This window comes from Monodelphis domestica, chromosome 3 (assembly GCF_027887165.1).
Source record: "Monodelphis domestica isolate mMonDom1 chromosome 3, mMonDom1.pri, whole genome shotgun sequence".
Lineage (NCBI taxonomy): Eukaryota > Metazoa > Chordata > Mammalia > Didelphimorphia > Didelphidae > Monodelphis > Monodelphis domestica.
This window is the reverse complement of record NC_077229.1, coordinates 289,379,802-289,403,191: the sequence shown is the minus strand read 5'-3', so window position 1 is coordinate 289,403,191 and position 23,390 is coordinate 289,379,802. Positions and strand designations below refer to the sequence as shown.

General features: G+C 35.4%; 1 protein-coding gene across 1 annotated transcript in view; it reads left to right on the top strand.

Annotated features, from left to right (window-relative positions):
- The window catches only part of CCDC178 (coiled-coil domain containing 178), a 682,244-nt gene that overhangs the window by 72,165 nt on the left and 586,689 nt on the right, over nt 1-23,390 (top strand). The window contains exon 4 of the mRNA XM_056821069.1: nt 13,067-13,139. Coding sequence (XP_056677047.1) covers nt 13,067-13,139 — 73 coding nt within the window. The remainder of the gene's footprint in view (nt 1-13,066; nt 13,140-23,390) is intronic.

Genomic DNA, 23,390 nt, shown 5'->3' with positions numbered 1-23,390 from the left:
TAAAATGTTTCTTACAGGATCAATTGGCAAACATCCACCAAACCAGAAACAGACCTGTTTCTGAACCTTTGAATGAGGAAATTTCCTTCCCGGAAATAGAGATGGAAAACACCTTCACTATAGCTCAGCTAACAGACTGACTCTCTCATGGTCAGCAAATCTTGGCTGAATTTAATCTCCAAGACCTTTCCCCTGCAATCCTAGTTTCTCATGTTCCCTCTCCTACACAAATCCAAACTCCAACCCAACTCTCGTCTTCCTAGAGAAAGTTGTCCTAGTTGAACTGACCCAAAGGTACCAAATTCAATTAGAGGACTGTTTCCTCTAAGTACCTGAAATTGGATGGAACAGGGATGTGGTGACTTTAAGGCACAATATACCATTTACTCCTGATGAAATAAATGAATTTGCATGAAATATCCTCACATATGAATAAGATTCCTTTCTATTAACAAAAAAGATGACAGACATATTTTTTTTAGTATAATCCATCTTACAAGGACATTGAAAACTTGCTACAGGCTTTTTTAACTGAACATGAGAACAATAAAATAATTGCTCCTGTCAACAAAACCTGGGGGCACAATGCAGCACATTGGTCATCTCAGGATCCCAAATGGGACTATAACGACTCTGAGGATCTTTTACAACTATACTGTTGTAGAGCAGCCATCCTAACAGCAATGAGAATGTGCAGACAGTACAGATAAGAGGACGGAATTTGAAAAAATTAAGCAAAATGAGGAAGAGACACCCTCCATATTCATGGACAGAATAATTGAGTTTGGGGGTAGATACCTGGACTTTGACCTATCTAAATAAAATAGCATAAGACAACTTAGAAGGCTCTTTGTCGATAACTCTTGCAAAGTGATTAGGGATTATTTTAGAACACATTGTCCAAGATGGCCAGAGACGGACCTTGAAGAATTGTGGAAAATAGCTCTATATGTTTCAAAGAAAGAAAAGGAGAAAGAAAATAATGATGTCATAGATAAAATAAAGAAAGAATTGAGATGTTTAAAAGATAAGATGGCTAAAATGGAAAGTGGGCATGATAGTCAACCAATGACACTTGTCCCTCTCCAGGAATCTAATTATTGATCCATTACATGCCTTTTCTTTGGGAAGAGGCTATGTAATGATGGTCTGCAGGAGCTGGCTATGGGGAAAAAAGGAATAATAACAGCTTTATAAATAATAACTATAGAAGTGACTATGATAATGATCATAGAAATCACAATTTTAGAACTGATAGAAATATTTATAATAGTGATAATGGAAACCACAACTTTAGGAATGATAACTATAGTAATAGATATTGGGGAAATGATAACTCAAACCAAATGACTCCACAACAATATAACTTAAGTGGTACTCACCCAAAAAATACTTCAGGTGCTAATGCCCCTCAGGGGGATGCCCTTCAGGGGGGTGCCCAAGGAACTTCCCAAACACAATGAAGGTGTTGGGGAGGGCTGGGACACAGGAATTAGAGGATACAACCTTTGATTTTCCAAACCCTGATGTCCTACTACCAATGTTGTCCCTATCCACTGACACCCCATACTAATATGCCCCATGTTACCTTAAAGGTGGGTAACACCTATTATGATAGTCTTTTAGACACTGGAGCTTCCAGGTCTATATTAAAGAGTACACCTGATTTACATTGTTATTCTGTTGGCTCAGAAAATGTAATGGGAGTGTCAGGAATACTCCAAAGGGTTAAAAAAACTTTCCCCTAGAATGGTGTCTGTAGGACCCCTAGAGGTACAACATTCCTTTCTTTTGATGCCTGACTCCCCTTTAAATTTGCTGGGGAGGAACCTTCTATGCAAACTCAGAGCCACAATAACTTGCTCCCCAGATGGTTCCTTATCATTGGAAATACTGGGGGAATCTTTAAATTGCTCCCTATAATTCTCTCAGAGAGTCAGGAGGAAAAAGAGCATCCCACCTTTGCAATACCTGAAGATATACCGGAGTCTCTTTGGGCCACATCTTCTTCCGATGTAGGCTTACTTAAGTCGGCTGTTCCTATGTAGATAAAAACAAAATCTAGCCCACCTCCTTCCATTCCTCAGTATCCCCTCTCAAAAGAGGCAATTGAGGGAATTGCCCCAGTAATTAACTCATTAATTGTACAGGGAATAATATTCCCTTGTAAATCTAAATACAACATGCCCATCTTGCCTGTTAAAAAACCCAAAAGAGGGCCCGATGGCAAACACCTTTATAGATTCATGCAGGATTTGAGGGCTGTGAACAATCACGTTATAAAGAGACACTCTGTAGTTTTCAACATCAATACTATTATTTCTTCTATTCCTAGCACAGATACATACTTTACAGTAGTAGAATTGTGCTCAGCCCTCTTTTCCATACCCATACATGAGAACTCCAGGTATATCTTTGCTTTCACCTGGCAGGGCTGTAAATATTCTTGGAGTCATTTGTCACAAGGTTTTGTAGATAGCCCAAGCTTATTTGCACAAATTTTGAGCCAAGATACAGATAATATAAAATTTAAAAACAGCAAATTAATCAAATATGTAGATGATCTACTCTTGGCTTCAACAGATGCAGAAGCATGTCAGGAAGATATCAAACACCTTTTGGAATTGCACAAAAGAGGGCATAAGATCTCAAAGGATAAGGTTCAGTGGTGCCTCCCTAAAGTAGAATATTTGGGATTCATCCTGACTGTGAGTGCCCGCTTTATTTTTCCTAAACGAATTGAGAATATTCAAAATTTAAATACTCCTACCCCTAAGAAACAGTTGAGAGCAATTTTAGGAGCAATAGGGTTTTGCAGACAATGGATTCCTTGTTATGGGGAAATTACTAAACCCCTTATAGCACTAAGAAGGGATTCAGTCCCTGAACCCATAAAATTAGAGCCAGAGTACGTGTCAGCTCTATCAGATCTAAAACAGGCTATCCTGTCTGCCCCTACTCTAGGCATCCCAGATTATAACAAGCCATTTACTTTGCATGTACATGAGTGAAGAGGGGTAGCTTCAGGTGTTTTAACTCAGACTTTGGGGCCTTCTCAGCACCCAGTTGCTTATTATTCTGCCCAACTGGACCCAGTAGCATCAGGAGAACCACCATGTCTTAGAGGAGTAGCTGCTACAGCCTTACTAGTGAGAAAAACTATTGACTTAGTATTGGGATGCCCACATGAGGTAGAAGCATTGTTGCTAAGACATAAAACACAGGCATTTTCTTATCAGTGAATTACAAGGTATGAAATAACTTTGTTAAACAATGAAAACATTACCTTGTAACACTGTTCAACCCTTAACCCTGCCACCTTGCTTCCAGATTTACCAACTTCAGGAGAACCATTACATAGTTGTGAAATACTAGTGTCCATGGCAGAAAAGCCTCAAGATGATCTCTTGGACACTCCCTTAAACAACTCAGATCTCGTCTTATTTACTGATGATTCTTCTTTTATGAGAGATGGCATATGCTATGCTGGAGCTGCTGTAGTCACAGAATTTGCCACTGAGTGGTCAGCTTCGCTGCCCTCTAATATTAGCGCACAAGGGGCAAAACTTATAGCTCTGAAACATGCCTGTATAATTGCTAAGGGTAAAAAGGCAACAATTTATACGGATTCTAGATATGCTTTTGGCATTTGTCACTCAGTCAGGATGCTATGGCTCCACAGAGGATTTTTAACCTTAGCTGAAAAATCCATAGCTAATGCAGAAATTATTAATGAAGTTCTTTCTGCTCTCAAACTGCCTGAAGCCCTAGATGTAGTTCATTGCTCTGCCCATACAGGTGGCTCTGACCCTGTCTGTAGGGGAAAAGATCAAGCAGATACTGCTGCAAAGCTTGCAGCTATAGAAGGGCCTGAATTAATTTTAACATTAACAACCACTGATGACTTAAATTTATCAGTTTCTGATAATGAAAAGGAAGTGAAAAAATGGAAACAAAAAATTCAAAGCAAAACAGATTAATAGAGTATGGGTGTCATCTGCAGGAAAACCCCTGCTCCCTAGAAGTTTCTATCACCATATTTGCCAATCTGTTGGGCATTGTTGACTCTGTTAAGAGAGTATAACTACCATAGCCTCTAAAGTGTGTTCAGCCTGCTCCACCTGCCAGGCATACACGCCTTTCGTGGCAAAGCTTTCGGTGGGCGTCCTCTGGCTTACACACCTTTTGAGCACCTACAGATAGATTTCATAACAATGCCAAAGGCCGGACATTATAAATTTTGTCTAGTTATAGTAGATCAACATTTCCTGCAACCCGAGCCACAGCGGCTTTTGTTGCTAAGGTGCTTTTAAAAGAAATTATTCCTCGCTTTGGCCTGCCAGCATGTATTGATTCAGATAGAGGATGTCATTTTACTCATTCTGTCTTAAATAAAATATATTCTTGCTTAGGGATAACTCCCAAATTCCATGTTCCATATCATTCCTAGAGCTCAGGCCAAGTTGAAAGAATGAATAAAGAACTTAAAACCATGATTGGCACTGAGACCCATTTGAAATGACCTGAAATTCTCCCTCTGGCCCTATTTTATCTTAGAAGCAGGCCTAGAGGAGACCTACACATCTCATCATTTGAGATGCTTTTTGGACATCCGCCTATACAGGCTAAGCCTTTCTCCCCGGCTTATACATCGCTATTAGGGGGAGATACTACTATTGCTTCCTATATACAGGAATTACAGCACAAACTACATGAACTCCATGAATCCGGAGCTGCAGCACAAGCTGGGCCACTAGACTTTTCACTTCACGACCTGAACCCAGGAGACAAGGTGTATATTAAGAATTTCTAGCATACTGGAACAACTCAGCCTTCCTGGGAGGGACCATTCCAAATATTGTTAACCACTCCAACATCTATAAAGGTTGGAGAGAAGGACTCTTGGGTTCATTGCTCACATTTAAAGAGAGCATCTTCTGTTAAGACTGATTGACTTTATCCTATCACATGAACTGGAGATAATAATCCATTGACAAATGGATACTGTTTTTTACAACTTTGATGGGTTAAGTCCAGCTGGGTTGCTGGATGTGCCCTGAGGTCAAAACTTTGGGAAGAGGGTGAAGCAATATGGAGTGTCTCTGAAGCTGCAACTAGACTGCCCACTCTGTGCTCTGCATTTCTTCTCCAACTGCTTCCTTACTGCCTGTGTTGGACACTCTGAGCCTGGCATGGCTTTGCCCACAAGGTACTCCTTCAAGACCAGTGCCTTTGCCTGCCCAATGGTTCCAGCTGCTGCTGGAGGCTTAGTGTTCTAGGTGGGGGAGGGGTCCTGGGACCTTCCTTCTTCCTTCCCCTTAAACTGGAATATTATCAAATTCTGGCTCTTGGGGGATGTACCTTTTAAGTTGAGTCTAGCAGGAGGGTTCCTTGACCCTGTCTTGTTGTTAGGTTTGATTTTCAGACCTCTAGGCGTATTTAGTTTGTAATCGGTAAGAAAGAGTGTTCAGAGGTCTGAACTTTTGCTGCCTCTATATGGCCATCTTGACTCCGCCTTCCTAATCTTGCTGTTTTAATTTTGTTTCATTACTCTGTTTTTACATGCTGTTTTGCTATTCTCTGTTTTTTTTAAACCCAACATTTTATTAAATTGTAACTTTGTTAAAATTCTTTGCCTTTCATTTGAAATTGTTGAATTTTCTTTAGGAAATCTGTAGGAGTTCTAGTTTTATTTTGTATCTTTTAATTTTATTCTTTAACTAGTTAAGCTTTTCTACCTCCATGAGATTTTGTATTGTTGCTTCAGTTTCGCTGCTAAGGATCTAGTTGTAGTTATTCTAGCATTACTTCTTTTTTTTTTCTACAAAGATTTCTTGTATTATTTTATCTTTTGCTAATTCTTCATTTTTATAGGGGTCTCTCCCTTCCCCTATTATTGCTGGGGTTCATTTGTGATTTTTTTACAAGAACTTTTTTGTTGTTTTACTTTATTTGCCACATGTTTGCTATAGACATGACCATTCTATTCTCAAACTGAAAATGAATATGGAGAAGAGTTAAAAGTATTTATCACCCTAGATCCACAATTAAGGAACATGACTAGCACTGGGAATAGACAAAAAAGTCATAACAATCAAAAGTTGAATAAAGGGCACAGCAATAAAAATAGTATATTCTTACTCAGTTTTTACATGTTGTCCCCTCTATTAGAATGTAAGCTCTTAGAGTGTAGAGATTATTTTTTAAAATTTTCTTTGCTGACCCCCAATGGCAGAATTTATTTCTTTATTTTTTATTTAAAATGATTTATTATTATTATTATAACCTAGGTATCTTAGCCCTCCCACCCCTCTCTGCAAATATACATACATATATATATATATATATATATATATATATATATATACAGAAATAGAGAGAGAGTCTTATTTATTTTTAGTTCATTCTCTGGAGGTGAACATTCACAAGTTATTTTTAAAATATTAATTCTATAATGTGCTCTTGGTTCTACTTGTTTCATTCTACTTGTTTCACTCTCCATTATCTCATGTAGTTCTTTCAAAATAAAAAAAACAAACAAACTGCTCATTATTTCTTATGACTCAGTAATATTCCATCACAATCAGATACCACTATTTATTTAGCCATTCTCTCATTGATAGATGTCCCCCTAATTTCTAGTTATTTGCTACCACAAAGAGAGCTGTTATAAATATCTTGGAACATATAGAGTTTTAGAACTCTCTGGTAATATTTCCAAATCATTCTCCAAAATGGTTAGATAGTTCACAATTCCACCAAAAGTGTTTGTGTCATAATTTTTTCTACACCTCATCCAACATTTGTTATTTTGTGCTTTTATCATTTTAACCAATCTGATAGGTATGAGATGATGTATCAGAAATGTTTTGACTTGCATTTCTCTAATCAGAAGTCATTTAGAGCATTTTTTTCATATTCCTACATATGGATATGAATTCTGCATCCAAAAACTGTCTGTTCACATCTTTTACACATTTATTAATTGGAGGATGACTGTTATTCTTGTGAATTTGACAAAGTATTCTATGTAGTTTAGAAATGAGACCTCTTCTATCTGAGAAATTGCCTATAAAATCTACCTCTCCCCCATTTTCTCTCTCCTTCTAATCTAGGCAATATTTGTTTTTTTTTGTACAGAAATTAAAAAAAAATAATGTAGTAAAATGATCCATTTTACATTTCGAATGCTACCTCTTATTTATTTATAAATTCCTCCCCTATCTAGAAATCTGATAGGTAATATATCCCCTGTTTTTCTAATTTGCTTTTGATATGTCCTTTTCTGTCTAGGTCGTGTATCAATTTAGAGCTTATCTTAGTGAATGGTGTAAGATATTGGTCTATATCTAGTATGTGCCAAACTACTTCCCAATTGTCCCAGCAATTTTTACCAAATAGTAAGTTTTTATCCCCAAAACTTGGATTCATATTTTTGTTAAATACAAAGCTACTATAATCTTTTACTACTGTTTGTGGTATGTCTATTCTCTTCCACTGATATACTTTCTAATTCTTAGCTAACAGATAATTTTGATAATTATTACTTTATAATAGTTTAAATCTGATATTGCTAGATCTCCTTCCTTTACAATATTTTTCATTAAGTTATTTGATATTTTCTTTTAAATGAATTTTTTTTTTGTAGCTCAATAAAATAATGCTTTTTTAAATTTATTTGGAATAACATTGAATAACTAGATTAGGGAAAATAGTAATTTTAATTATATTTGCTTTTCCTACCCATAATTAATATTTCTCAAATTCTTAAAATCTGATTTTATTACTGAAAAAAGTATTAGATAATTATGTTCATGTAGTTTATAGACTTTTTTTTGGCAGGTATGCTCCTAGTCATTTTGTTCTGTCTGGTTATTTTAAATGGGGTATTTCTTTCTATCTTTTCTTGTAGGATTTTGTCAGTGATATCTAAAAATGCTGATTATTTATGTTTATTTATGTAATATTCTGTTATTTTATTAATATTATTAATAGTTTCATTTAATTTTTAGTTGAATCTCTTGGATTTTCTTCCCCCATTCCAATTTCTTCAATATTTTTTCTTCTCTTATTGTTAATGCTAGTATTTTTAATACCATAATAAATAACATTGATAACAATGGACATTGTTGTTTTATTCCATGTCTTACTGAGACTTTTAATTTATCTTTAACTGAAAATTGCATATTCATGTCCTTTGCCCATTTATCAATTGGAGAATAGCTTGATTTTTTGTACAATTGATTTAGCTCTTTGTAAATTTGAGTAATTAGACCTTTGTCAGAGGTTTTTGTTATGAAGATTGTTGGAATCTTTAGGTTTATCATAGACTCTCTTGCTGAGGTCATTTACCCCAAGTCTATTACACTAATCCTCCTTTCTGTCTCTTAGCCAGTGCCAAATTGTTTTGATGACCACTGCTTTATAATATAGTTGGAGATCTGGGACTGCAAGGCAACCTTCCTTTGCAATTTTTTTAAATTATTTCCCTGGATATCCTTTTTCTTTTCTTCTAAATGAACTTTGTTATGGTTTTTTCTAGTTCAGTAAAAAAGTTTTTTGGAAGTTCAATGGGTATGGCACTAAATAGATAGATGAGTTTGGGAAGGATGGTCTTTTTATTATATTAGCTTGTCCTACCCATGAGCAATTAATGTTTTTCCAATTGCTCAAATCTAGTTTTAGTTGTGTGGAAAGTATTTTGTAGTTGTGTTCATATAGTTCCTGTGTTTGTCTCAGCAGATAGATTCTTAAGTATTTTTATATTGTCTAAGGTGATTTTGAATGGAATTTCTCTTTCTAATTCCTGCTGCTGAGATGTGTTGGAGATATATAGAAATGCTGATGGCTTATGTGGGTTTATTTTGTATCCTGCAACTTTGCTAAAGTTGTGGATTATTTCCAGTAGCTTTTTAGTTGATTCTCTAGGAATCATTAAAAAGACTGTCATGTCATCCTCAAAGAATGATAGCTTGGTCTCCTCATTGCCAATTTTAATACACTCAATTTCTTTTTCTTCTCTAATTGCTACTGCTAGTGTTTCTAGTACAATATTGAATAACAGAGGTGACAATGGGCATCATTGTTTCACTATTGGGAAGGCTTCTAGTTTATCCCCATTGCAGATGATGTTGGCTGAAGGTTTTAGATACATACTGTTTATTATTCTTAGGAAGATCCTTCTATTCCTATACTTTCCAGTGTTTGCAAAAGGAATGGGTGTTGTATTTTGTCAAAGTCTTTTTTTGTGTCTATTGAGATAATCATGTCATTTTCCTTAGTTTGCTTGTTGATATCATCAATTATGTGGATGGTTTTCCTGATATTGAACCATCCTTACATTCCTGGTATAAATCCCACCTGATCAAAGTGAATAACCCTTGTCATGACTTGCTGGAGTTTTTTTTTTTTTGCTAGTATCCTGTTTAAGATTTTTGCATCTATGTTCATTAAGGAGATTGGTCTGAAGTTTTCTTTCTCCTTTTTTGGTCTGCCTGGCTTTGGGATCAGTACCATATTTGCATTGTAAAGTGAATTTGGTAGAGCTCCCTCTTTGCTTATTATGTCAAATAGTTTGTATAGTATTGGGATTAGCTATTCTTTGAATGTTTGATAGAATTCACTTGTAAATCCATCTGGCCCTGGGGACTTTTTCTTTGGGTGTTCTTTGATGGACTGTTCAATTTCTTTTTCTGATATGAGATTGTTAAAGAATTCTATTTCTTCTTCTGTTAATCTAGGCAATTTATATTTTTGTAAATATTCATCTATATCACCTAGATTGGCATATTTATTGCCATATAATTGGGCAAAATAGTTTTTAATGATTGCTTTAATTTTCTCTTCATTGGAGGTTAGTTCTCCCTTTTCATCCCTAATACTGTAAATTTGATTTTCTTCTTTCCTCTTTTTTATTAGATTGACCAATATTTTGTCTATTTTGTTTGTTTTTTCAAAATATCAGCTTCTAGTCTTATTTATTAGTTCAATAGTTCTGCAGCTTTCGATTTTAATAATTTCTCCCTTAATTATTAGGATCTCTAATTTGTTTTTTTTTGTTTTTTTGATTTGCATGTCCAATTCATTGATCTCTGTCCTCCCTAATTTGTTAATATATGAACTCAAGGGTATGAATTTTCCCCTGAGTACTTCTTTGGCTGCATCCCATAGAGATTGAAAGGATGTCTCATCATTGTCATTTTCTTCAATGAAATTATTGTTTCTATGATTTGTTCTCTGACTAGTTGATTTTGGAGAATCATATTATTTAATTTCCAATTAATTTTTAATTAGCTCTCCATGTACCCTTACTGATCATTATTTTATTGCCTTATGATCTGAAAAGGTTGCATTTATTATTTCTGCATTTTTGTATTTGTATGCCATGTTTTTATGACCTAGTATATGGTCAATCTTTGTTAATGTGCCATGTGCTGCTGAAAAGAAGATGTATTCCTTTTTATCCCTATTTATTTTTCTCCATATATATACTATAATTTTTCTAAGATTTCATTCACCTCTTTTACCTCTTTCTTATTTATTTTTTGATTTGATTTATCTAAATTTGATAGTGGTAGGTTCAGGTCTCCCACCAGTATAGTTTTGCTATTTATTTCCTCCTTGCCCATACTTTCCCCCAGGAAGTATATAGTCAGTTTTGATGGATAGGTAGGAACTGGTTGAAGACCCAGTTCTCTTGCTTTTCTGAATATTGTGTTCCAGACCTTGTGGTCCTTTAAAGTGGAAGCTGCGAGGTCTTGTGTGATCCTGAATGGTGCTCCTTTATATCTGAATTATTTCTTTTTGGCTTCTTGTAGGATTTTCTCCTTAGCTTGAAAGCTCTGGAATTTGGTAATGACATTTCTGGGAGTTGTTTTTGGGTTTTAGTGTAGAGGGTGTTCTATGAACTCTTTCATTGTCTATTCCCCCCCCCCCCTTGTTCCAGAAATTCAGGGCAATTTTCTTGGATGATTTCTTGTAGTATGGTGTCAAGGTTTCTGTTTTTTTTTTCTTTTTTTTCTGGCTTTTCAGGTACACCAATGATTCTCAAATTGTCTCTCCTTCCTCTGTTTTCCTGATCTGTAACCTTGTCAGTGAGATATTTTACGCTTTCTTCTATTTAGTCAGTTTTTTTTTAAATTTTGCTTTATTAGTTCTTGCTGCTTTGCAAGATCATTGGTTTCCAGTTGCTCAATTCTTGTCCTTAAGGCCTGGTTTTCTGTTATAATCTTTTGGTTTTCTGCTTTAACCTTTTGCTATTCAGCTATGATTTCTTCATTTTTTTTGAACCATTTCCCACTTCTCTTTCCAGAAGACTTCCATATTTTTGATAAGGTCAATTTGATATTCTTCCAGGGCTTGTGGACAATTTCTGTTTTGTTTTGTTTTTTTGTTTTTGCCTTTGTTTGTGTTTAGTCCAGTATTTCCTCTGTAGCCTGAGTTTTTCCTCCGTAAAAATTCTCGAGGGTCACAGCCTTCTTTTTAGTTTTTTTGGAAGGATTTTGATGCTCCTTTGCTCAATTAGCCATTTTTTCCTGGATGTTTACCCTTCCCTCTTTATTCAGAAATCTAAGTCAGCTGGGCAGTTTCTCTGTGTATGGAGTTAAGGAGCAAGATTTTGCCTGGGGCAGGCTCTCGATTCTCCACAGTCCTTTGCAGCTCTTCTTCGTGTCACCCTCCCAGGGGAGCTCAGGGTCTGTGCTCTCCTGCCCACCTGGGTTTTTGGTCTAGCTGCTTTCAGGGGTAAGTCCCTGGGGGGTCCTAGTAAGCTCCCAAGGACCCATAAGTGCCCCCTGCTTGCTCCAGAAGCACTCCTTGCTCACTCCCTGGCTCCAGTGGGTGCACTGGCTCTGGGCACCTAAGGTCTATGCTCTCTCTCACGCTGGGTTTTTCTGCCTAGCTGCCTTCAGGAGTGGGTCCCCTGCTGTCCTAGTCAGCACCTAAGATCCCAGAGGTGCCCCCTACTCACTCCAGAGGTGAGCCCGTTGCTCATTCTTCTTGGTGTGCGCTGGCTCTGGCTCTGTAGGTGGGAGTGGGGGAGGGTGGATCGGCTCGCGTTTGGTTAGAAGTCCTTTCATCCTCTTATAGATTGGGAAAGCCCCAATCTCATGCACCTTCAATGATGCACCCCACTTTACAGCTCCTCTGTTCCTCTGCAAATGATTCTTAAGGTCTTTTGGGGTAGTCCTTGTCAGTGTGTGCTGGGGAGAGTAAGTAAGCCATATTTAGATTGCTGCCATGCTTACCTGGAAGTCCCAAATTCGCTTTTTTTGTTTCAAGGTCTTTATTTACCTTGTTTATTATTAATGCTTTGTAAATGAGGCTATGACTTTCATTGCTATGTCATTTTTTTGAATTATTGTTTTTAGTGTACATCTGGTTATTTCCAAAGCTACTCCTTTTCTTACATTGTGAATCTAGGTTGATAAAATATTTGTAGATGTTCTCCATCTTTGTTTTCAGATTAAGACTTTTTCCATTAGATTTGTAAGTCTGTAGCCAAATACATTCTTATCAGCAATTATTAGATTTAGCTATATCCTTAGTGCCAAGCTTGACTTTCCAATATTTTAATACATGACAAAGAAATTTAAATTTCATTTTCAGATAGTTATTTCTTTCCCAAATTTGGCTTTTTTAAAAGTCCTGGTCCTCCATTGACTTCTTTGATGATCATAATATTTTAATTTCAAAATAATTCTTTTGCTCATGTAATCTTGAATTCTTTAGAATACTCCAGTTTCATTTGTATCCATATAAATCTCCTACAGTGATCAGTTGTTGTTTGGCTTGACAAGTCTGTAGTGATTATCCTTATTCTCCTCTTCTTTTGACTAATCAAATGTTTCTAGTAGTAGAGGAAGCAACTAGTGGAAGGTGCTGGATCCATAAAGTAGAAAACAATTATTTTAAAATTTTTTTCCAGCTATGTATTTTGAATTTTCTGTTGTTTAAAAAACCCACATCACAATTACTAACTCTAAAATTGTCAGTTTTTCAAATTAATGTAAGTTGCTTTAGAATATGATATTCAGTTCTCTTTCTCTACTTTTTTCTTTTTAATTAGATTTCAAATAAATCGTCAGTAATAATGTCTAAAGAAAAACGTCCTTCCAAATGTGCTAAACAGACTTCAAAAAGTAAGTTTATTATTTGATGTGCAATATGTTTTCTGGCTATTATAGAGAAAATTGAAATTATTAAATATTAACTCATTATGCATTAAGATATAGCTATGAATTCCAAATACTTTAAATATAGAGTTCTTAATTCTAAAATGTTGAAATCATTATGTGTTAAAATATGTTCTAAGACTTTGCTACTTTGACCTCTAAACCATAATGGTAATATTCAAAGATAATTATTGCACTAAAATCCTGTCCAGATGCCTAAATATGGCACAGAGAAATCTCTGGTTTCTTGAAAGCAATTATTTCCAGTGTGGTAGAAATTTTGAAATGTTCATCAAAGATGAAAAATAAAAGCTTTTAGGGCAGGTCTTGTTATCCAACGGTTGGTCATGTTCAATCTTGTTAAGTTCAGAAATGCTCCTCACTAGAAGTAAAATTCAATTTGATTAAAATAATTTAAACAAACATTTGTTGTTTATTATAGAGTAATACTGTGCTAGGCACCAGGACTACAAAGACAAAAACAAAAATATTTTTGCTTTTAGGACCTTACAGGCTTCAAGTTTCAGATTGGCCATCTGCCTTTTTTTTTTTAAACTACTCTTACACAGTTAATTCTATTTACTTAAGAAAGTAGGGGTTATAATCAACATTAATGAAGGGGCTACCCATGTCAGTAAAGTCACAAATTAAGTGAAGTAAAGTATTAATGGATTATAATTCATGAGATAATTAGTATTATGGTATCCATTTTTCTCCCTAATATTCTGTGCTGAGTTCTCATCCTTGCTTGGAGGCTACTCTGGGTTCTTAAAGGCTATGCCAGTCTTGCTCTAGCTCTATCAATTTTCAACATACTGAAGAGTCATCAAAGATGGTCATGACATAGTTAGGAGGTTCACAATCACAAGATTGGCCACAAATTGGTGAATTAATTTGCTGTGACATTCCATGAAAGAAAGAAAAAATTTTTAAAGTGCTTCTTCCTTATGCATGACTCCATCTTTGTGGATGTAGTGATGGTAGTAGAGGAGAAAAACAGGCACAGACAACTTAGAATTATACAGTTTAGACTTTCTACAAACATCAATTTATTGATTGATATTGTGGGGTGCAGATGTGTACCCCTGGGGTTTGGGAAGGATACCTTTTGCAAGAATGCAAGACTCCAAACTTAATTTAAAAGTAAAGAGAGATTTATTAGTAATGTTACATTTTTGGCAAGCAAGGTAGCATGAGTGAAGAAACCTGGGAGGTTGTTCCCCAATGCCTCAGTTCTGGGGTTTTTAATATTCGATGAAAACTTGACTCTGGGGCAAGGGGTTGGGGAGGAGTTTTCCCTGAAGGCATGGGGGTGGTTCTCATGATTTGGATCCATGGGACAATCAAAGGAGGATAATCCTCTCAGGGTCAGATGTTTTAGGCCAGGAGTCATGAAGACGTAAGGGAGCAAAGGAATTTTCGTGATAATAGTTTGTCTGAGTCTCTGGGGGTACATGTCCATGACAATTACTACACCAACTAGGAGATTCTTGCCAATGCGATAACATATCTATCTTAGGTCTTCTCTGATGATAATAACTGTGATAATAACTCTGATGATAATAATATGAACTCATTGAACAATGTTTTATCTCTGTTGCTTGAAATTAAGAATTTTTTTCCATCCAAACAAATATATAAAGATAACTTCTTTGGGGAGAACCTAGAAGGCTAGATTTCTGCTCTGTGAAATTAAGTATTATTCCATTGTTGGCATACACAAACACATACACACATAGTGTAATCTATACTTTTCCTTCAATTTTGTGACTTTAAAGGCATTATATCCTGCTGTTGAATATTATTTGCAAAAGTCTACTTTGGGCTTTTCTTATTTTCAAAAAATATGCCCTTGAACTATGTATAAATTATGCTCACCATCAATCCTCCTCTGATTTATCTTTTGACTGATTTCATGCCTCCTACAATCTACATTCCAGTCAAATTGGTTTACTTGGTGTATCTGTACATAAAGTTCCATCTTTTGCCTTTGCAAAAGTTTCTGCCTTCTCTATCCCCAGACCTGGAATGCTTCCACTTCTACCACAATCTCCATTCCCATTTCCTTTTGAGACTCATTTCATGTTGAAGTGGTGTACTTCATATAGCGAGTCTGGACACCCAGAAGTTCAATTAATGGAACCAATATTTGTTTATTAATCTGTTGATTAATAATATGTACCTAACTGGCCTTCCTAGTGAAAGCTGCATCGAGGCAAAGTTACAGACAGTTTTTATAAGTTTACATACGTGAGAGAGGTGAAAAGGTAAAATGAACTCATACAAAGCTAATGAAGGATATATGGCTTTAAGTTTAAAATAAGTGAAATGTGGCCTGGGGCAGACTGACCAGGGAAATCAAGTCTTATGGGGACACCAGCCAGAAAACCATCTACTGGGGAGGATGGACATTCTTTATATATCTTTTTCTATACCTGATTTATCTTGTCCTTGAGGAAGAGTCCCCTGACCATCTGTTGTTACAGCCTGAGAAAGCACATTCCTTAAGTCTACTTTTTAGAAGGGAAAATATACTTTATTGATTACTACCTTTACCAAGTGATCAGGGACTTTGTTTTAATAAGTGTCATCTCCTATCACAAGGCCTTTCTTGAGCCCTGGAATTCTTTGTGTTTACTTGATACACATTTTATAGGTAATTGTCTGGGCATACTCCCTCCCAATTTGTAAACTTCTCTCAAGAAGACTATTTTGTTTTTGTCTTTGTATTCTTGATATCTTGCTCAGGTCATTGACTGGAGTAGGGATTTAACAAATGCTTTTTGAATTGAATTGAAGTATTGAAAAAACATTAATTTTAATTGTTTATTCAAAGGAATTTTTTTGCTGTGAGGTAGTGATTTCTAAATTTTTGTAGATGTTGGATAAATAAAAGAAAATCTTCCTAAAACACTTAATAAGAAAGAAAAAGTGAATTTTAAGTAGCAGAGAGTAATAAATGAAAGCAATTGTTTTAATGTTTATCACATTGATAATGGAAAATGAGCTAAATCTAGTATTCAGTTCAAATTAGTTAGCTTTAAAGTTTATGATTTTTAGCTGTGATAGTTTTATCATACAGAGAAAAATGTGTTATATAAATATAATGAACTCAAAAAATGTAGTAGTAGCCTTATTGACTATGTAATATAATAAAATGTAACTGCCAGTAGTTGTATTTTGTGTGACTGACATTTTCTGCAGGCATTCAAAGATAAGTTAAGTACAAAGATATAGTAACTGAAATCAATAAATAACCTGTGTTTTGCTTCTCACTTTAGAACCACACATTTTTTCTCTATCCTCTATAGACAAGAGATTATAAGTAGAATAATATAATTCAGTATGTTAACATGCATAGCAATTATCTTTTTTGGAGAAATTTTCAAAATTATGTTTCAGCTAGAATCCAAAGAAATAATTGCCATGTATCACAAATCCCTTCTCGATATTAGCTGAGCTACTTTGATATTTGTGAGATTTAAAATGGTTGAGGTCTTAAACTGTAGTGATAAAAATAGTGGAAGATATAAATTGTGATAGATATAAGAGAGGGTGAGTAAATTTGACCGCAGAAATATGTTTCACTACAGTGTCTTGGGTTTAAAATCAAATATAAGGTGGTTGCCAGGGAAATATTCCCAATTATTCAATTACCCAAGTCAGTTGGGTTTTATAGAGATTTTTAATTAACAATACAATGAGTAATCAAAGAAAGAGAGAGAGAGAGTAAGAAAGGAATAAGTATGAAGGGCCTTAAGCCAACATGGCCTAGACCTGAGTCTTAAAAGAGAAATCAGTCAGTTTTTTATAACTCACCATAAGATCTAAGTAAGGATTTCTAATGACACCAGGCCAGCAGCATCTCAGCTGCTTTCTCCAGCTTCCTCCTCCATCTGAATGTTTCAGAATCAGTCTCCTCAGAATGAGTCTCTCCAATCTGAATGTTTCAGAATGACTTTTCAGCTCTTCCCTGAGCTCTTATTTTTAAGGGCAAAATCTCCTCTGTCACCTCCCCTAAGTCCTTACATCTACCAATCACTGTAGATGTTTCTAAAGGACCGCCCATTCTTAGTCCACACCTAAGAAGGTGTGGATTTTTGAGTAATTCACACCAGGAAAGCTCTGAGTAAGTTTTCCAGTTCTTTGTTCCTTGTAAATTCACAAGTTGCTTGACCTTTATAAGTACTTAGCTTAAGAAAAGTATGGGTTTAAGTACTTTTCATTGTTCAGAAAAGAGTTTACAACTTTATCTTCCCCTAGGGCAGACCCAAGTAGGTAAAGCAGAATTCTCACATTCCTGCTTTAAGTAGAGTTCACTGCCAAATGGGGAATGGTCTTAATCCAATCTTATAAAGTAGGGTCTGGGAAATTTTAAGGTTTACATATTGCTCTAATATGTTCTGCATTCTCCTGCCTTGATGCCTTTTTTCATGCTGTTCTCTCTGCTTATAAAACACTTCATGAATTGCTATTCTCTCACCCCAGTTCTGGCTATCATAAATTTTAAGGTCTAATTAAAATGCCATCTCCTCAACAAAACCTCTATTTGTTCCTCAATCAGAAATAATCTCAGTGACCTCTGGAATTCCTTACTATTTTGTAGTTTTAAAAATATTCTGTATTTTCTACTTCATTATTATTTTTACATATCTCTTTCAGAAGCAATATGTTGACAAGGCTACTTTTCCATTGTGTTTAGGCATTTTTCAGTCATGTCTGGCTCTTTGTGACCCCATTTGTAGTTTCCTTGGTAAAGATAAGATGGAATGGTTTGCCATTTCCTTCTTCAGCTTATTTTGAGATGAGGAATTGAGGCAAATAGTGTTAAGTGACTTGCCCAGGGTTTAGTTAAATTTGTCTGAGACTAAATTTGAACTCAGGGACATGAGTCTTCTTGATTCCAGGTCTGACACTATTGTGCCAAATAGCTCCCCAATTGTTTCTTAAAAGTTGTTAAAATTGGTCTTCCAGACTTAATTGTCTCAAGAGACTCAGAGTTAGACCATGAATATGACTTCTTGATGGCTTAAGTACAAAAGCTTTCCCCCAAGGAGGCTGTACATCTTTTTCCCTGAGACTTTTGACTGGCAAACCAGCATGACCAATACAGATGCAGGGAAGATTTATCTAACTGATTCAATGAGGTGTCTTTGCTGCCTTTCCTTTCCCAATGATGATTAAGTTCATCCTTCTGTAAGCTGTTAAATGGTTTCGGAATGACATTTTCTTCCAGTTCTGAACTTGAAACATCAAACTAGTCTGAGTCTGGCCCAGCTTAGACCAATGTTTTATCTCCTTAGTAGGTGAGTATAAGTTCTTTGTAGGGAGACATATCATTCATCTTCATATTTCCCCAATCACCTTAATTTATTGCCTTCTATGTATCAATTAAGTAACTTACCCCCTATATAGGTGATAGAGTGGATAGAGCTTTGGACTTCAAATCAGGAAGATTTGATTTTAAATCCTACTTTGGACACTTACTATACAATTATGAGAAAGTCACTTAACTTCTTTGAGACTTTCCTCATTTTTGTTTTTAGTTGTTTTATTTTTTAAAACCACTTATCTTCCATCTTAGAATCAGTACTGTTTATTGGTTCCAAGGCAGAAGAGTGGTAAGGGTCAGATAACTGGGGTTAAGTTACTTGCCCAGGGTCACATATCTAGAAAGTGTTTGAAACCACATTTGAATCCAGAACCTCCATATCTAGGCTTGAGCTCCTAGCTGCCACTGCTTTCCCCATTTTTAAATGAGCATGAGCCTCATCCATTTATTGTGAGAATTAACAGAGAGAACATATGTAAATGGCTTTGAAAATCTTAAAGTTTTATAGAGACACTAGCTATTATTATATAAGGAGGATGACAACTTTGCTTTGACAGAGTTCTTGAGGATACTAAATGTTGTGGCTATGAGACTTAAATGGTATATTTATAAATGTAAGTTAAGTGCCTTGATGGATCTGGGATCTCAGTGTTGTTGCTACACTTTCCATACTACTCATCCTGTGAACTTTTCATTTATGCCATTTCATTTATCATCTGTAGAAGATATATCATATGTAGCACCTTATATTTAATATTCTTTCAATACCAGTGTAACAATCGGGCTGTCCATCTGCTATCTCTCATTTTCATTAGATGACTAGCCTTCTTTTCCAGGCATTGTTCCATGGACAATGTCTTTCATGCTACTTCTTATTTGTAATAAGTTGCATTATACTTACATCCACCATAGATCTTTAATTTGCTCTGTGGTTGATTTACTATTTTTGGCTTTTGAGATTGTATTGCTCCTCAATCTGTAGCCACTTAGCATCAATGGAAGAATATATTTCAACCCTGATGGACCTATTATCTTAGCAATGCAGAAGTTTCTTATGCCAATGCATATCATATGCTTTTTTATCCCATGGAATTCTTCTCCCTTTCCATCCTCTAATTTTCCTCTGAAAATATATCCAATAGTAGATACCTTCCTCCAAGTCATTTACAATTTAATAGATGCCAGTGTAACACTTGAGTCAACCAATTTGTACAGTAATGCTGGAAGATCTATTCCATTGCACACCTAAATGCTGTTCTTCATGTGGTTTTATTTATAAAGGTTGACCTTAGGTCTTATTCCAAAATTTCTGAAGAATTGTTTTCTACTGTGTTATAAGGTGTCATACTCTTCTTAATCATCTACCATCTTAATCTCTAAATTTTAGAGATGATTTTGTGCTCCAAAATAGTCTCCCTTTTCAATGATCAAATTAGATATTTGCAAAGTAACTAATACATTTCCTGCCACACTTAGGTACTTAATAAATGTTTGTTTTTCTTCTTTCCTTCCCTTTTACTTTTTTCCTTTCGTCCTTTTTCTCTTTCTCTTTTGCCTTCCTTCCCCTGCTTTATTCTACTTGGCAAGGAGATTAGATATTTACTAAGAAATTTCTGTGTACTTTTGTTCTATTTGTGGAAAATACTTTGTACTTTTTATTTCTTTAAGAATTGGTGGTGATCAGATTCACTGTCTTTATAATTATAAAAATTTAGAAGAGTAAACATATATACATATACATATATATATATATATATATATATATATAGGCAGATAGGTGGTGCAATGGATAATGTAGAAGGCCAAAAGTCAAGAAGACTCATCTTCCTGATTTCAGATCTTATCTCAGACACTTACAAGCTATCAGACCTTGGGTAAGTAACTTAACCCTATTTGTTTTGATTTCCTCATTTGTAAATAAGCTGGAGAAGGAAATGGCAAACTATTCCAATATCTTTGCCAAGAAAACCCCAAATGAGGGCATGAAAAGTTGGATATGACTGTAATTACTGAGCAATAACAATAACAAAATTACATATATAATTATATATAATGTATTAAATATACACAATTTAATTTGCACACATACATATAAAAACATTTGGATCATATTTGATTTTATGGTTTCCTTAAGTTATATAGGGCCAAATTAGAAAAATGGCATTTTCAAACTATATTAGGATATCACCACTACTGAAGTTACCTCTGTTACTAGAGGAGCCTTCATAGTTGGGGATAGCTGTTGCTATGGTCACTAAAGCTACAAGAAAGCACTGGAGCCTGCACAGCCAGACTGTACTGAACTATTATTTTAAACCCTTACCTTCCATCTTAGAATTAATACTGTGTATCATTTCCAAGGCAGATGAACATGAAGGGCTTTTGGAATGGAAGTTATTTGGCTTGCTTAGAGTTACACACCTAGGAAGTGTCTGAGGTCAGATCTGAATCCAGGACCTCCTGTTTCTGGGCCTTAGTCTCAATCCACTGAGTTACCTAACTGCACCTTATACTACACTATTAAACCATTTTTGTAGCACATGTGGATGTAATTAACTGGTGATTGAAGGAAAGTGGTGTGATACTGATGGTCAATATATTTAATTAGGCTCTCCAACTTTGCTCTTTTAGACATTGTATTTTTTTTCAGAGTGAGAATATGACCTAGTGATTCCTTATTGCTTGAGAAGGTACCAACTCATTGAAGTTTTAAAGTAGAAATTTGCCAGATGTGGGTATGATGGAGAGCTACAGACAGTCTGTAAGGGTTTTGCCATGGGCGAGTTCCAGCCTCACTGGCGCCTCCAGGGTTTCCCAACAGGTGACGATCAATCAGTCAAAAAAATAACAAATGGAAGGCAGCTTAATCATTACGGCCATGGGACTGCTTTGCATCTGATAGCTGCTCTGCCATTCCCAGGCCTGGGGTTTATTTTTATACCCATTTTCTTGGCACACAGATACATTACCTAACACACATGTTCAGAAAGAGATAATTGGAAAAGTAATACATTAACTTTAAACAAATCACTTGATTAACATTCTATATTCTTATATTGTGACTACAGACAGAATAAAAGGTTGCACACAAGATAAATGATTTTGTCATAGGTGGCTTAATTTTCTCATTACCCTGTGAGAAGTTTTGAGCTTATAAACAATCAAGGAAAATTACTTATTAATTTAAATAAAATGGAACAATTAATCAACAGTTCTTAAAAGACAATTCAACAATCATGTCATTGAGGTTTAGGGGTACTGGGAACACAATTCAAATTTAATATTAGACTGGTCATTTCTCAGGGTTCTTACTAGGGAGTTTCTGAGTTACTGATTTGTGTAATCAAGTCACTGAGGTATATTGGAGCTTGATGTACTTGTACCTATTGTTTGGGCCTCTATGATTGATTTGTGTGCTGGCTCCATGAGAACAGGTTTCTGTAAGTGGGAAAATTTTGGGCTTGGCCTGTAGCTGTGGTTTCACTGGGGATTATGTACCTAAGTAAAAGTTAACCCATGATAGTCTTTTGGGATTGGCTGTGAGGGTCTGATCTTTTGGTGATGTTTTAGAGAATTAGGGTACAGTTATTTTGCTCTTGCATTATTCCTTCTGAGACTAGGGGGAAATATTAATTATGTCAATTCCATAGGTAAGGGATATTGATGAGAGAGGTCATGCAAGGGGGATAGAGTGGGCAATCACATCTTGCCAAGGGCCACTTTGTGGCCTCCTTAGCTACCACCTCTGTCAAGGTGTTGTGGCCTGATGGCTCCCAACAGGGTTTCCTTTCTCAGGATGTCTAATGTCCTATGGAAGTACTTCCTCCCATCTTCATGGTACTGTGAAAATTTATTTTTCACATGCTATATTAATTCTTGTATCAGGGCCGTAGAATAGAAAAGTCCAAATCAGTTTCTATATGTTAGAGAAGAATTTCTGTGTAGCACAAATGCCATCCAGGTTTTCCATTTCCTTTTTTTTCTTGGGAATCCCAAGAAATGTGATCCTTTCGCAAAGTTTGACTGACAGGAAGGTTTTACCTTTTCAGTCATATGTAATAATCATCACCTGTTGGTTTGGGGGGAAGAACTGAGGGTTTGATGTTTGATGAAAGAGGTATTGGGATGTTCAAGGGAGAAGCTGAATAAAGAGTATATAAAGGTACCCAGACCAGAAGTTTTCATGGTTTTTGAAGAATTCAAGAGAATCCTTTGACCATAATTAGGATATCTTGATAATGAATTATTTTAAAATGATGAAATACTGCCTCTTGAGAATTTCAGTTGTATTGGATTTCAAGGAACGGCCAGTCTGAAAAGATTTTGTGTTAGTACTGAGATTCTGTACCATCAATCCAAGACTATTTTTGAGGAGTCATAAGCAATATTATCAAGTAAAATATAATCTTATTTCAAACTTGATCCATAAAGAAAAAATGGACTACAATTATTGCCTGGGATTAATCTATTATGGAAGAATATAATTATATTACTTAAAAAATGAATTATCCAAGACTTACTCATTCACTTTAAAATCACATTTCATTTTTCAAATGAAAATGAAACAAAAACCTCTGCTTTTTTTCTTACAAGAAAAATTTAAATCCAATAAAATTTTATATGGAGACAACTCCTGATTATTCATGCTAATGTAGTAGAGATGAGACATAGTTAACAAGAAATAATCATAAAAGAAAATGTATATACTAAATTTTCATGATTTCCTCACTGATTTTGAATATAGGATAATGTAGAAAAACACATGTAATAATTTCCTGACTCTTACTCTCTTTCCTACACTTTGAAATGAATTTTATTCTTAGTTCCATCCATAGACCCCCTTTCCTTTATGCCTGTAAGTATCTTCTTTGATTATTATGTTCATT